Below are 13,791 nucleotides of genomic sequence, written 5' to 3' on the forward strand. Positions count from 1 at the left end.
TGTCTGGAAAATAGCCGGAAATAACCAAATACCATCCAATATAAATATTTCTGAAACCAGAATGATGCCTAGAGGCCAGAAATTAATTCCATATCCCATTTTGAAATTCAAGATGACGACTTTCGGTTTCTGGAAAACAGCCTGAAGAGACCGAATACCACCCAATATGGGTATCTTCGGAGCCAGAACGATGCACAAAAGTAAAAACACTATTTTGAATTGTAAGATGGCAACTTGAATAGTAAGATGGCAAGTTTTGTACGCAAGATGGGGAATCGTTGTATGGAAAAAATGAAACTTGATAGCAGAAAGCCAGAACCAAGTTTTTTTGTTCTATTTGGGGCCCCCAAACAATCCTAAATTTATCGGAAGTCAATTGGTTTTGTCTCCGCTTGGCGCATTGCATTTCAAATTTATATGAAGATTTGTATGGAAAAACCAACTTTTTTGCATTCTCCATCCTAAAGAGCTCAAAATGATTCAAACCATTGGTTTCATGACTTCAAATGGAAGGTTTTTTGATGCCTAACAACTTGGCCGAAGACACTAAAGAGCTAGGGTGTCCCAAAAAATGCAGGAGCTGTTCAAAGTTGAGTATGTCGAAATTTATGTTGCGAATCATTTTTTCTGCCAACACTGCCAGTGTACCGGCGTCAGTCAGATTTCCATCAGAAGTAACCTCTGGAACACGTTGTAGATTCTATCTACGTTCAAAATATTGGCCTAAATTTGTTTGCTTGGTCCAGCTGAGTGTATAAACTCGTTACGACAGGTTATTTCTGATAGGAATTCTATTGAAGCCGATACATTGGTAATGTTGGCAGAAAACAAGATTTTCTGCATTTAAATCGACATACTCAACTTTGAACAATTATAGCTTTACTTGGAGACTTCTTAGCCCTTAAGTGTCTTCTGAAAAGTTGTTAGGCATCTAAAATACTATACTTTAACATAATGTAGTGCATTATTAGATCATTATTGAGCTCTCTAGAAAGGTAAATGCAAAAAAGTAGGTTTTCCCATATGAATTTTCATACAAATTTGAAATGCAATGCGCCAAGCGGAGACAAAACCAATCGACTTCCGGTAAGTTTGGGGTTGTTCGGGGCCCCAAAAGGAACCAAAAAAACTTGGTTCTGGAAAAACGATCATTTTTCCCCACCCTAATATCCACGTTATCGAGATGAGGCATAGAAGCCAAGCGTTGAGCTTGGGCCCTGGACACCGTTTTGAATTCAAAAATGACCACTTTCGGTGTCTGGAAAACAGCAAGAATAACTGAACCCCACCCAACATGAGTATTTCTGAAATCAGATTGATGCTCAGATGCCAGAAAAAAGCTGAAAATGACCGCATACCACCCAATATGGATATTCAAGAATGGAGGTCATGTGCGCAATAAATCAAATAATTTGGAAAGTTTGAAATTAAAAAAATTAAGTAAAAAATGGGTGTCTTTTAGAGATGGTCGGGTTTGGCATTTTTCAAACCCGTACCCGACCCGTACCCGAATTTTTTTTTCGGTTGAAACCCGAACCTGAAACTTTTTTTTCGATCAAACCCGAACCCGAAAATTTTATTTCTGTGAAACCCGAACCCGACCCGAACCCGAAACTGTGAAACCCGAACCCGACCCGAACCCGAGATTTTTTTTGAGGGGTAGATTTTTTGTACCAATTTGAGGCTGCCCTGAAGCTTTGGGCCTCGAATGGTATTGAAATGCTAGTGTTTTTGCAGTTGCATGAAATTAGACATCATCATCTTACAAAAATGCTTATTTGATATAGTCGGGTTTCGGGTTTTCAGACCTAAACCCGACCTTTTTCAAACCCGAACCCGACCCGAACCCGAAAATTTTTTTCCCACCAAACCCGAACCCGACCCGTACCCGACACCTACAAAAATTTTCAAACCCGAACCCGAAACCCGAACCCGACACTTTCAAAAATTTACAAACCCGAACCCGACGGGTACGGGTCGGGTTCGGGTTTCGGGTTTGAAAACCCGAAACCCGACCATCTCTAGTGTCTTTTTGTGGCGATAGAGCTAGGTTTCAGTATTACGTATGCTTTTTTTCCCTTGTAGAAAACTGAACCACTGCGACCATTGTTTGATCTATTGTGGTATGCTTCACCTTACTCTAAGTGCGTATGAGCAGGTACATCTCTATTTGGCGAGTTGATGTCCTTGCTACATTGCACATTTATCCCAGTTGGGCAACGCACTTCGTATGAAGTTTATTACCTCACCAGGACTTTCCCTCCAAATTTCGGTAGGTTCTATGTGTCCCTCACCGAAGATACGCAATCTGCGTGGTATTAATACTCGGCATTCGCAGAGTAGATGTTCTGAAGTTTCGCTTTCGATGCCACACAGGCGACATTTATCATCATCAAGTTTGCCTATCTTCTTGAGATGACACTTACTGGGACAGTGCCCTGTAATAAGACCTGTGAATGTCCTCAAGTTTTTCTTATTTAATCTGAGCAGCACGAGGCTCTTCTCGCGATTTGGCTTTATGAATCTTTTCGATTGTCGTAATCCGCTCCCAGTTTGCTTTGATGGTCGCTTTTTCCCATTCACCGAGTTCAGCTTTTAGAGCGCTCGGGGGGACTCCACAGAAAGGTTCTGGGCCAACAAAATTAGTAGATGACCCTTGTCTGGCTAGTAAGTCGGCCTTCTCGTTTCCTTCGATTCCACAATGACCAGGAACCCAGTATAAGTTCACCTGGTTTTTCATAGCTAACTTTCGGAGCGGCAGGATGCATTCCCACACTAGTTCAGAATGGCAAAAATGAGAATTCAGGGCTTCAAGTGCTGCCTGACTATCACAGAAAATGCATATATTTGCGTGTCGATAATTGCTTTCCAGACACGTATTCGTGCATTCTATTATCGCGTATATTTTCGCCTGGAATACTGTTGGCCAGCGTCCCATGGAAAAAAAATTATTATTTCCTGGTCCTATGAATCCCGCACCTGCAGAACCATTCATTTTAGAACCGTCTGTGTAGAAGCAAAGTGAACCATCCCGAATTGTGGGTCCGCTTTGTTGCCAACTTTCTCGTTCTATCTCTACTGTTCTGTAAGGAATTTCGAAATTTGGTTCCCTCTCCAGCCAATCCTCCTTACTTTTTATTAGATTATTTATTTGGGAATCTTTCAGTATTCTCAGGTGTCCTGTTGAATCTCCTTCTTTTAGGTTGCACTGTCGATTTAGCTGCAGAGCACTTTTTTCCGCTTCTAATTGAACCACCTGATGAAGTGGAAGAAGGTGAAGTATTGCATCTAGAGCTTTTGATGGAATGCTTCTCATAGCTCCACAAATCGATTCACAGGCCTATCTTTGGATTTTACCTAGCTTAGCTTGAGTGGATGTTTCAGTGATTTTGGGCCACCAAACTAACGAGGCTTAGGTTATTCTGGGTATGATTATTGTTTTATATATCCAGGGTATCATGCTGGGTTTGAGACCCCAGCTTTTTCCAATGGCTCTGCTGCATACCCATAGGGCGTTTGTGGCCTTGGTAATTGTTTGTTCTATTTGAGTGTTCCAGTTTAGTTTCTGGTCAAGTATGATTCCCAAATATTTGACTTCAGTGGAAAGCATTATATCGGTGCCTTCCAATCGCAATTTAAGAATAATGTATTTCCTTTTTCGAGTGAAAGGAACAATAGTTGTTTTGGATGGATTTACACTCAACCTCTCTCGTCTACACCATTGAGCTGTGAGATTAAGTGCAGTTTGCATTCTATCAGAAATAACGCAGTCGTGCTTCCCCCTTACTAAAATCACTACGTCGTCTGCAAAATCTATCACTTCGAACCCGTTTTCCGATAGGCTCCTAAGAAGATCGTCTACGATTAATGACCATAACAGGGGAGATAATATCCCTCCTTGAGGGCATCCTTTCGTAGTTTTTCTTGTTAGGGACGTCCCACCGAGTTTAGCTGTTATTTCGCGAGTTATTAGCATGGCATGAATCCACTTTATTGTGTTCCTGTCTATGCCATGCCTTTCCATTGCCATTTTCATTGAGTTGTGAGACGCATTATAAAATGCTCCTTCAATATCAAAAAAGGCTGTCAGGGAAATTTCTTTGGCATGGATGGATTTTTCGATTTTTTCCACTAACATATGTAGCGCGTCAGTGGTTGATACGTTGTTTTTGTAAGCAAATTGAAATTTGCTTAATGGATCGGATTTCATATATACTGTTTGAATATAGTAGTCGATTAATTTTTCAATAGTTTTCAAAAAGATGGAAGTTAAACTAATTGGCCTAAACGCTTTCGGAATTGTCCTATCTCGTTTTCCGGCTTTTGGTATGAAAATAACTCTAGTTTGTCTCCAACTAGATGGAATGAAATTTAATATTAGGCTCACTTTACACATCTCCGTAATAATTGGAATGAACAGTTGCTTGCTCTTTTGGAGCATAACTGGCTGTATTCCATCCATTCCCGGAGACTTGTATGGTTGGAAAGAGTCTATTGCCCATTCAACCTTCGATTTACTGAATATAGAACGTGCAAGTTCCTGGGATTCAGTCCAAGTCGCATGTAAGCTTAGCTGCTCTCCAGTTTGATCCTGCACTTCATCAGTATCCGAATATGATCCTGGGAAGTGATTTTCCATCATAATTTCCAGTGTTTCCTGAGAATCTGTGGTGTAAGTACCGTCAGTTTTTCTCAATCTGCCTAAACCGTTGGAATGTTCTTTAGACAGGGCTTTTTTCAACCTGGCAGCAGTGGATGTGTTTTCAATACGTTCACACATTAATTTACGTATGTTAGTCTGTGCTTTAATACTATCTTCTTTAGAAATAATCCATAACCTAGCTTCTTGAAGTCTGCGTAATTTATGACCCGCATAATCAAGAACCATAATCCATATCTGGACTACTTCGTGATTAGGACGAATCTTACAATGACTACAAAACTCAAAAAAGACAAAGTTTTCAATCACAAATTCAAGTTCTTAATAACGGTGGAACAACATATTTGTCATCCAAATACTCTAATAAAAGCAAAATTGTTATAGCTTTGTACATGGTAAATTTAAAACTTGAATTTCAGTCGCTATACATTGTATATTCGAGAATTTATAGTTTCGCCCTTTACTATGCAACTTTTTCGATCAGCTCGAAAGTATCTCCCTTTACTTTGCGCCTTATTTAGATCTGACAGTATCGCTTTTCAATGCGCCTTATTTTCATTTGCTCGACAGTATCACCCTTTACTCTACGCCGTGTTTACGTTATTGGCCCTGACGACTCTGTTGATATTGGTTTGGTTTTTACCTGGGAGGGAGAAACGGATACGAAGCTGTGTAAATGTCAAAATGAACCAGAATGAGCTGTCATCAACTGTCAATTTGAACCAAGGAAAAAAAGCATTTTTTTGCGATGAGTATTGCAATAACTGATACCTTTCAGTTGCTCGAAAAAATATTCATCGCTAACAGTTTTTGCATTCATTGTCGTTTCACAAAATATTTTGATTTGTTTTTACGTAAAAAAATAAATTTCATAAGCTTTAAGTAATAATCATGCTAGCTTACTTCGATTATTAAACTTGCGCTTCTCTGTATTTAAGGATTTGGTTACAATTTCGAACATACTTCACTACGGTCGAACTCCAAACGCTGAAAAAACTTTTATACAACGGCAAATTGAAAAAAACACGGACTCGAAAAATTTGTCCGTAAAATTTGCACATTATTCGCGTTGAAAAAGATTTTGAAGACTGTTCGCACTTATGTGAGTTCTCACATGTAATTGTCAAAATGTGCGTGATGACAAAAGCAAAAATATTTCCTTCCTTCTTTTTCGCACGCAAAAACCAAACAAATATCAGCAACACCGTCAACGCGAATTCCTGATGTTACTAAAAACTTCGTTCGAGTCATGCATGCGTTACAGCAACAAGATAGTTACACGCTATCAGAAAACGACGCATGTGCGTGTTCTCTGTTTTGGGTGTAGCATTCGGTTCTCCCTCCCAGGTTTTTACTTGCGAAAGTGAAGGAAGGGAATATTTTTGCTTTTGTTTTCACACATAAATTGACAATTGCATATGAGACGAGCCCCCACACCCGCTGCTACCAGTTGATTGTCATCATAGACCATTCGTTGTATTGCTCGATGCTCTTTGCGATGTGTTAAATGCTGTGGATCGACCAGCCGAAGTGGAGCTAAATTTCAGGCGGTGCGATTTTGATGTCCTGAATAATGCTCTTGCCTCTATCGACTGGCAACAGCATCTGGTCAACGAATCCGTCGATTTGGAAATGTCTACTTACTATGATAAACTGTTTGAGGTAATCAACACACATGTTCCGCTTGTACGTCGTGCGCCCCACACATCAACTCGCAGGTCTTGGTGGACTCCCGAACTTCGCCACTCAAGGAACATGCTTCGGAAAATGAGAAAAAGCTTCTTCAAGTCGGAAACCCAAGAAAACCGTAGGGTGCTTCGGAATATGGAAACTACGTATAAGAATTTTCTTGCTGATACTCACACGCGTATTTGCAAAATGTACAACAAAACCTAAGGCAAAATCCGCTCTCTTTCTGGAAATATGTAAAATCACTGAAGGCTGGCCCTACAATACCGTCCAGTTTACAACATGCGAGTAAAACCTCAAATACGACTGATGAAGCTGTTGAATTATTTTCCGGCTTCTTCCAAAGTGTCTATAGTACATCGTCCCCTGTGTTACGTCCCGAATGCTTCCAGAGTGTAAATTCGTATGACATAAGTCTGCCAGAGATAAGGTTTTCGATTGGAGAGGTTCGAAAAGCACTGGAAAATGTCGACACCACAAAAGGCGCTGGAGCGGACGGGCTTCCGCCACTACTTCTCAAAAATTGCGCAGCATCACTGGCTCATCCTGTTTCATGCCTCTTCAACTTTTCGCTCTCATCGAAGATATTCCCAACGGTCTGGAAAACCGCACGCATTGTACCGATCCTCAAAACAGGCAATATTCACCACGTCAACAATTATCGTGGCATATCGATACTATGCTCACTTGCGAAGATATTCGAGTCGCTAGTTCATGTCGTGCTATACAGAGTTGCACGACCGCTTATATCAGAATACCAACACGGGTTTGTGCAACAAACGTCCACAACCTCCAACCTGATGTGTTATACAAAGGCACTATTTCCTGAAATTGAGAACAGAAAACAAGTCGATGTTGTCTACGTCGATTTCTCTAAGGCTTTTGATGTTGTACCACACGATTATGCCATCGAAAAAATCAAACGTATGGGGTTTCCAGAGCACATCACCGGATGGCTAAACTCATACCTCACTAACCGTAAAGCCTCAGTCTGCGTGAACTCCGTGTGGTCCAAAGAGTTCGTCCTCACGTCTGGTGTCCCACAGGGAAGCGTACTGGGTCCGCTTATATTTGTCTTGTTTGTAAACGAAATATGCACTAGACTGAAGTCCCAGAAGCAGATGTTTGCTGATGACCTCAAATTCTATAGAGTATTATCGTCACCTCTGGACTGTCTGGCTTTGCAAGACGACATTAACGAACTCTCGCTATGATGTTTACAAAATGGCATGGAAATGAACGCAGCGAAGTGCAAAATTGTTTCATTCACAAGACGCTATGACTCTGTAAACCATACATATTACATTGATGGTAACGTCCTGGAGCGGGTCACTTCTATTCGCGATCTAGGAGTCACAATAGACTCTAAACTCCGATTTCATGATCATGTCTCAATCATTGCAGCCAAAGCGTTTGCAGTGCTCGGACTCGTTCGAAGGCAATCGCGCCATTTCACTGATGTATACACTCTAAAAACCCTCTTCTGTGCATTGGTTCGGAGCATCCTTGAGTATGCAGTTCAAGTCTGGGCACCATACCAACTAGCGCACGCCGTGAGATTAGAGCGGATACAAAAGCAGTTCATTCGGTATACTTTACGCCAACTAACGTAGAATGATCCGGTGAACTTACCCGCCTACACCACGCGTTGCATGCTTCTTAACTTAAAAACTCTCGCGGCCCGTCGAATCGAGCTGCAGAGAACGTTTATTTTCGACATAATAAAAAATGTTATCGACTGTCCAGAACTGTTAAGACACATCAGACGAAAAGTCACTTATCTCTATAGACCTATTTACGTACGAATGTGTTAGTGCCACTCATTGAGGAAAATATTTACTTATCACTGTTTTGTTTGCAATACTACGTTTTAAGCAGCTGGACACATAATCAGTTGAACACTTATTATAAGTTCTGAACTCGTTTCTGAATAAATTTTTCATTCTCATGAATCGGAAGAAGTTGCTAAACATAACCGACCAAAAATAGTAAAAAGTGATAAAAAGTCGAAGCAACGAGATGCGATGATTTACAGTTTGGAGGAAACAAAAGCAACTCTACACGGGTTTACACGTTCACTAGTGTGCGTAAGTGAAAAGTCACTTACCTCTATTCATCAAGACGAAGTCAAGTTTCGCCTTTCACTAACGTAAACAACAAAAAGGGCGTATTCCTCATTCTATTTCGTTTTGATATAAAGTAGATTTCGCCCTTAACAAACATCGTACATTTTAATTATTTTAATAGATTATTTTTTCGAAGTTTGAAGATAGATAGTAGCTCACTTCATACGTTTTCGGTAAAATCTCTATTTGTTTACAGTTTGCTAGATTCGCCCTTATCACGAAGTACTCCGGATATGGTTAAACGATAACCCATACAGTAACTATATCCCGAACTAGATGTCAGACGTTTTATGGTTATTGATTATGTAGGGGATGGTCCCCTACTACCCGATCAAGAGCTCAATTCAATTTTACGCTAGAGTACTCATCTCATATACAACAACATCAACGAAAGAGGGTCATGCTTTTCTAATATAGGACACCCGAAAACATGTTCAATGGCAAGAGATGGCGCTTTTTCAGTGGTAGTAAAATCGAAATTTTTCCGAGTATTTTGCTTATTGACCAAGAGTACAGCTATCAAATGTCTTCTATACATTTTATTCTATCTTTCTGGTACTTACTTTCACTGAACGCAATCTATTTTTTTCAAAACACATGTTTTTCCAATGTAACTCCATTGAGTCTCCATTGACGAATGGTAGCGTCCATAAGCCCGTTGTGTTGATTTTGACAACAGATCAAAATTAGGGCGAGAGCCGTGTGGTTGAAAGCGGATGCGGATTAAGGTGGTTCAAGGTTGCAAAAAGCAAGTTATCTCTTAGATATCTTCATACAAATTTAAAATGCAATACGATAAACGGAGTCTCCAGTAATTGACTTCCGATAAGTTTAGGATTTTTAAGGGCTCAAATGGAAGCAATAAAATTTTGTTCTGGCTCGTTGCTATCAAGTTTTAACATTTCCATCTGACGATGAACCGCCTTAATACTCTTAGCCAAGCAACGACATCTAGTTCTGATGTGAATGAAAAAATCGATAGTTTCAGCAATTTTTTAATGGATGGCAATACACAAACAGTTGCTCTCACTGGTGTGATTTATTAGCAAAAATTAGCGGCGGTGTCCCATTGTTGTACACAAGCAACGCCATATTCTAATTCGATAAAATTGTTTGTCTTTTTACCCCCCTGAATCGAACACAGGCAGATATTTTTTATCGAAAACAGAGGCAACACTGTTTTAGCTCGAATTTGTAATTTTGGCATTGCTCGATTCGCTATTTTCAAAGAAATGACACTTCAGTTGGCCTAAATGCGCTAAAAGCCAAAAGAAGCAAAACATTCTGATTTTCTGATCGCACGTTGTCTTTCAGAAGTAAGTAGGTATTCTTCGGCAGTTTTTCTTCTGTTTGTTCCTTTAATTTCATCATGTAAGATTTATAATCCTGGTTTTCAGAGAAACACGTCGTTGGTTATGGCCAGAATGCCGTCAATATTTGACTCGCCTCTACCGGTGTCCTGGGAGCATGCCCAGCCAGAACAAGTTGCATCCAAACAATCAAAGAAGAAGAAAGCTTCTCCAGCCACTAAGCAGCAAATGATTAATCAAATATTACAGGAACATAGACGTGAACTGGTTGAAACGGAACCCGCGTTCAAAAATAGCAAGAAAAAGGTGAGTTTTGTTAGTGGAGTTTCCTCCCTCATCTAATGCATCTATTTCAACATTCAAGAATACTTCAACAACGTCTTCCAAAACAAAAGCAAGCTCGGACAAAAAAAAAGGTGGCCTCAAAATCAAACTTCAAGAGGCAAAGAGCCACAAGCGAAAGCTTCGCAAAAGCCTGGAAGCTCTGAACCACTCCCGAGCAGCAAGCAAGGCTTCCGATAGTCGACTGGAAACTTCGTTAAGTGGAACATCACTGAACAACAATTCAAACTATTCGACTCCATCTACAAAGAAGAAGGCATCGAATAGTAAAAACAAAAGTCCCATCATGCCGCTTCCCTTGGAGTTTACTCCTTCAAGAGTTGTTGTGAAAAAGGAACCCGAAACACCTAGTACTGGGCGAGTTTCCACGAAAGAGGTTACCGATAGAGATAGTGCAGTTGCCGGTCGACAGAAGCTAAGCTGGATCATTCAACCGGTTACCGTGGACGATTTCATGGCTCAGTATTGGGAGAAAAAACCGTTGCTGGTACAACGAAATAATCCTGCCTTCTACAGTAAGCTACTTTCTCGCAGTCGAATCGATGAGATGCTCCGCAAGCATAATATTGAGTATACAAAAAACATTGATGTAACCTCTTATCGGGAGGGCGAACGGGAAACGCATAATCCAGATGGAAGAGTCTTACCGCCCGACATGTGGTCTTTTTACGAGGATGGTTGCAGTATTCGAATGCTTAATCCGCAAACGTATTTGCCTGGAGTATATGACATGAACGTAAAGCTGCAAGAATTTTTCCACTGTATGACCGGTGCTAACTTCTATCTGACCCCACCAAACAGTCAAGGGTTTGCTCCGCATTATGACGATATTGAAGCCTTTGTTCTACAAGTGGAAGGTCGTAAGCATTGGAAGCTGTACAGTCCTCGAGACGCCAACGAAGTGCTACCTCGTGTCTCGTCACCAAACTTCAAACAGGAAGACATTGGAGTTCCAATTTTGGATGTAATTTTGGAACCCGGAGACTTGCTTTATTTTCCGCGTGGAATCATCCATCAAGCCTGCACTGTTTCAGGTCATCACTCGTTGCATGTGACGATGAGTGTGTACCAGAAAAATAGCTGGGCCGATCTGTTGGAATTGTTTCTCCCACATGCTCTCGCACAGGCAGCCGAGACCAACCTGAACCTCCGGCAGGGAATTCCACTGGATCTCCATCAACATTTTGGTATTGTTCATTCGGATAATGAAACACCAACAAGAAAGGAACTGGTTGAACAAATTAAAAATCTTTTCGAAATGATTTTCAGTGAAGATGCTATTGACACCGCAGTGGATCAAATGACAAAACGCTTCCAACATGATGCTTTGCCACCACTGATAAGCGCCGACGAATTGCCCAGTACAGTATACGGTGCAAATTATGAGCATAATGCAGACGGCACGGTATCGCTGCGAGTTCCGTTCACCGAGAAGTCTACCGTTCGTCTGTTGCGGCGTAACATTTTGCGGTTGATAAACGAAGAGGGCAAGCTGCGCATTTACTATCACACAGACAATTCCCGAGAGTATCACGAGTACGAGCCCAACTTTCTCGAGGTCGACCAAGATGCTGCCCTTGCCGTCGAACTGCTGGTTAAAATTTATCCCCAGTCGGTGACCGTGGCAGATTTTCCTGTTGAGGATAAGGTCGAGTTTGCCAAAAGCTTGTGGGAAAAAGGTCTTGTTATAGTGCGTTGATTGATTGAAGATGTTTTAACTATTTTTATATATGCATTGCAAAACATTGAAGAGAGAGTCATCAAAATACAATGTAACATAAGCAAATAAGATCAGTTATTATCATCGAATTCATGAAAATGTTCCAATTCATTTTGTAGATTTTGAAAATTTCAAATTGGAAATACGATCGCTTGATTGACTGAGGTGTATGGTAATATGCCTATATTAGAGCCGCTGCGCATTTTTGGCTTGGTTCATTTGATCGATTTCCAGTTTAATATATAACAGAGCTCGTAGCCTCAAGGTTACAGCGTCTGCTATGTCAAGTGAATTTTCATGAGTTCGGAACATAGTAGAGTAGGAACTTTACGCATGAGTTTATTCTCAAGCTCCCTCTTTTTGCATCACGTTAAATTGCAGAAAAAAAGTTGAATGATTTCCCCTTTCAGGCAGTTATGATCAGGGATGTTACGGATGTGATTTTTCAGACATCTGCAGATGTAGATGCGGATGTCAATTTTCGTGCCATGTTACGCATTCGCGGATGCAGATATCCGCAGCATCCCTTATTTTTATTTGGCGTATTCCACATGACCATGTCCCTCCAAAAGCTATTTAAGCGAGCAGTAAATACACCAAGGAAATTTTTTGTACAAAATATTATGAAGCGATGTCAATTTTCATGCGGATAGTTCTAATTGCCGATAACTGGGAGAGTAACTAACGAAGCAGTAGAATCTATATATAGGCGTGTAGAAGGAAGGATAAAAGAGGGTAAACGCATAAAAATGGTTCTTTGTGCTCAGTTCTTGTTCTCAGATCAATCACGGAGGAGCAGCTACGAAATGTGCGGTCGTGTGAAGCTCAAACTCATGGGCGTCAGTTTAACGTTATTAGTAACGTCTCCACTAATCTTTCTGGTGACCTCGGTTTGCCGTCCTCTGTCAGTCAGTCTTTTTTCAACTGAATCAAAGATTTTTACGCGTTTAATCTCAGGAGGGAATGTAAATGGTCGTATGTATGGGAGTCGATGACTGGCATTGAGTGGAATACTGAAATTAGAAATACATATCACTAAATCGTTTTGCGTACACTCTGAAAAATAGGCACGTAAAATCCACCTGAAAAATCACGTAAATGACTGACCTAAAGAAAATCTGGCATTTTACGTGACATTAGTAACTTTCACCTGAACTTCACGTACGATTCACTGTCAATTCACGTACAATCTGTCAAGTTATAATGCGCGTTGGTATTTGTGTGTTTTGACTCTGTTAGTGTTAGTGCGGCTGTGGTTTGACGTTTCTGACAACGGAATTTACGTGAATATTTAGTATGAAAAAAAAAGTCAAAATGGCGTACATAGAACGCCGGAGCTTCTCAAGCAAGTTCAATATTGGAGAAAACGCAATGTAAGTAGCCAGAATATTATGCAAATCAACAAAAGATACAAAAAAAACTTTCGAATTTTCAGTTGGTGAATTCTTGCCGAGCCTCCGGAACGATTGGAATCGTCAACAGTCAGGTTCGAGCGGAACACATCCTGCGTCAAAACTATGAACGGTTGACAATCGTTCCGGCCATTCCTGGTTCTGTCTTGTTGGAAATGTTGTCTCTGAGCAAGTTTTTTTGTTGGTATTTAAAAATAAATTTTATTTGTGTTTTCTATTTACTTTAAATTCACGTAGATTCCATCTGAATAACACGTAAAAAGTACGTGGAAATTATGTGGGGTTCATACGTCCTATTTATAGTTTCACCTGAATATCACGTAAAAAAGTACGTGAAAATCAGGTTATAGTAACCTGACCAACACGTAGACGATTGACACTGAAGGTGACACTAACACACTAACACATGGTCGGCTTTCAATAAATCGGCAAAAGTTACGTGAAAAGAAGGTGGATGAGAATCAGTCACTTTTCCCGGTAAATTTTACGTGCATTTTTTTTCAGAGTGTACGGAAATGTCGCCCGTGTTCGA

General features: G+C 40.5%; 1 protein-coding gene across 2 annotated transcripts; it reads left to right on the top strand.

The window, feature by feature from the left end:
• The first annotated feature begins 9,670 nt into the window (after window positions 1–9,670).
• On the top strand, window positions 9,671–11,916 carry LOC129727947 (bifunctional lysine-specific demethylase and histidyl-hydroxylase NO66-like). 2 transcript variants are annotated; one of them, XM_055686254.1, is made up of 3 exons: window positions 9,671–9,791; window positions 9,873–10,091; window positions 10,150–11,916. In XM_055686254.1, the coding sequence occupies exons 2-3, from the start codon at window positions 9,891–9,893 to the stop codon at window positions 11,824–11,826; spliced, it is 1,878 nt and encodes a 625-aa protein (XP_055542229.1). In that variant the 5' UTR covers window positions 9,671–9,791; window positions 9,873–9,890; the 3' UTR covers window positions 11,827–11,916. The 2 variants fall into 2 exon arrangements, with proteins under 2 accessions (XP_055542229.1, XP_055542230.1); XM_055686255.1 differs by having other exon boundaries at window positions 9,694–9,795.
• Window positions 11,917–13,791: the final 1,875 nt, after the last annotated feature.

Source organism: Wyeomyia smithii, chromosome 3, assembly GCF_029784165.1.
Source record: "Wyeomyia smithii strain HCP4-BCI-WySm-NY-G18 chromosome 3, ASM2978416v1, whole genome shotgun sequence".
Classification (NCBI taxonomy): Eukaryota; Metazoa; Arthropoda; class Insecta; order Diptera; family Culicidae; genus Wyeomyia; species Wyeomyia smithii.

Coding starts and splice junctions, on each gene's coding strand:
- LOC129727947 (XM_055686254.1), top strand. CDS start 9,891: ATGGCCAGAATGCCGTCAATATTTGACTCGCCTCTACCGGTGTCCTGG. Junction 10,092..10,149: donor TCAAAAATAGCAAGAAAAAG/GTGAGTTTTGTT, acceptor TCAACATTCAAG/AATACTTCAACAACGTCTTC.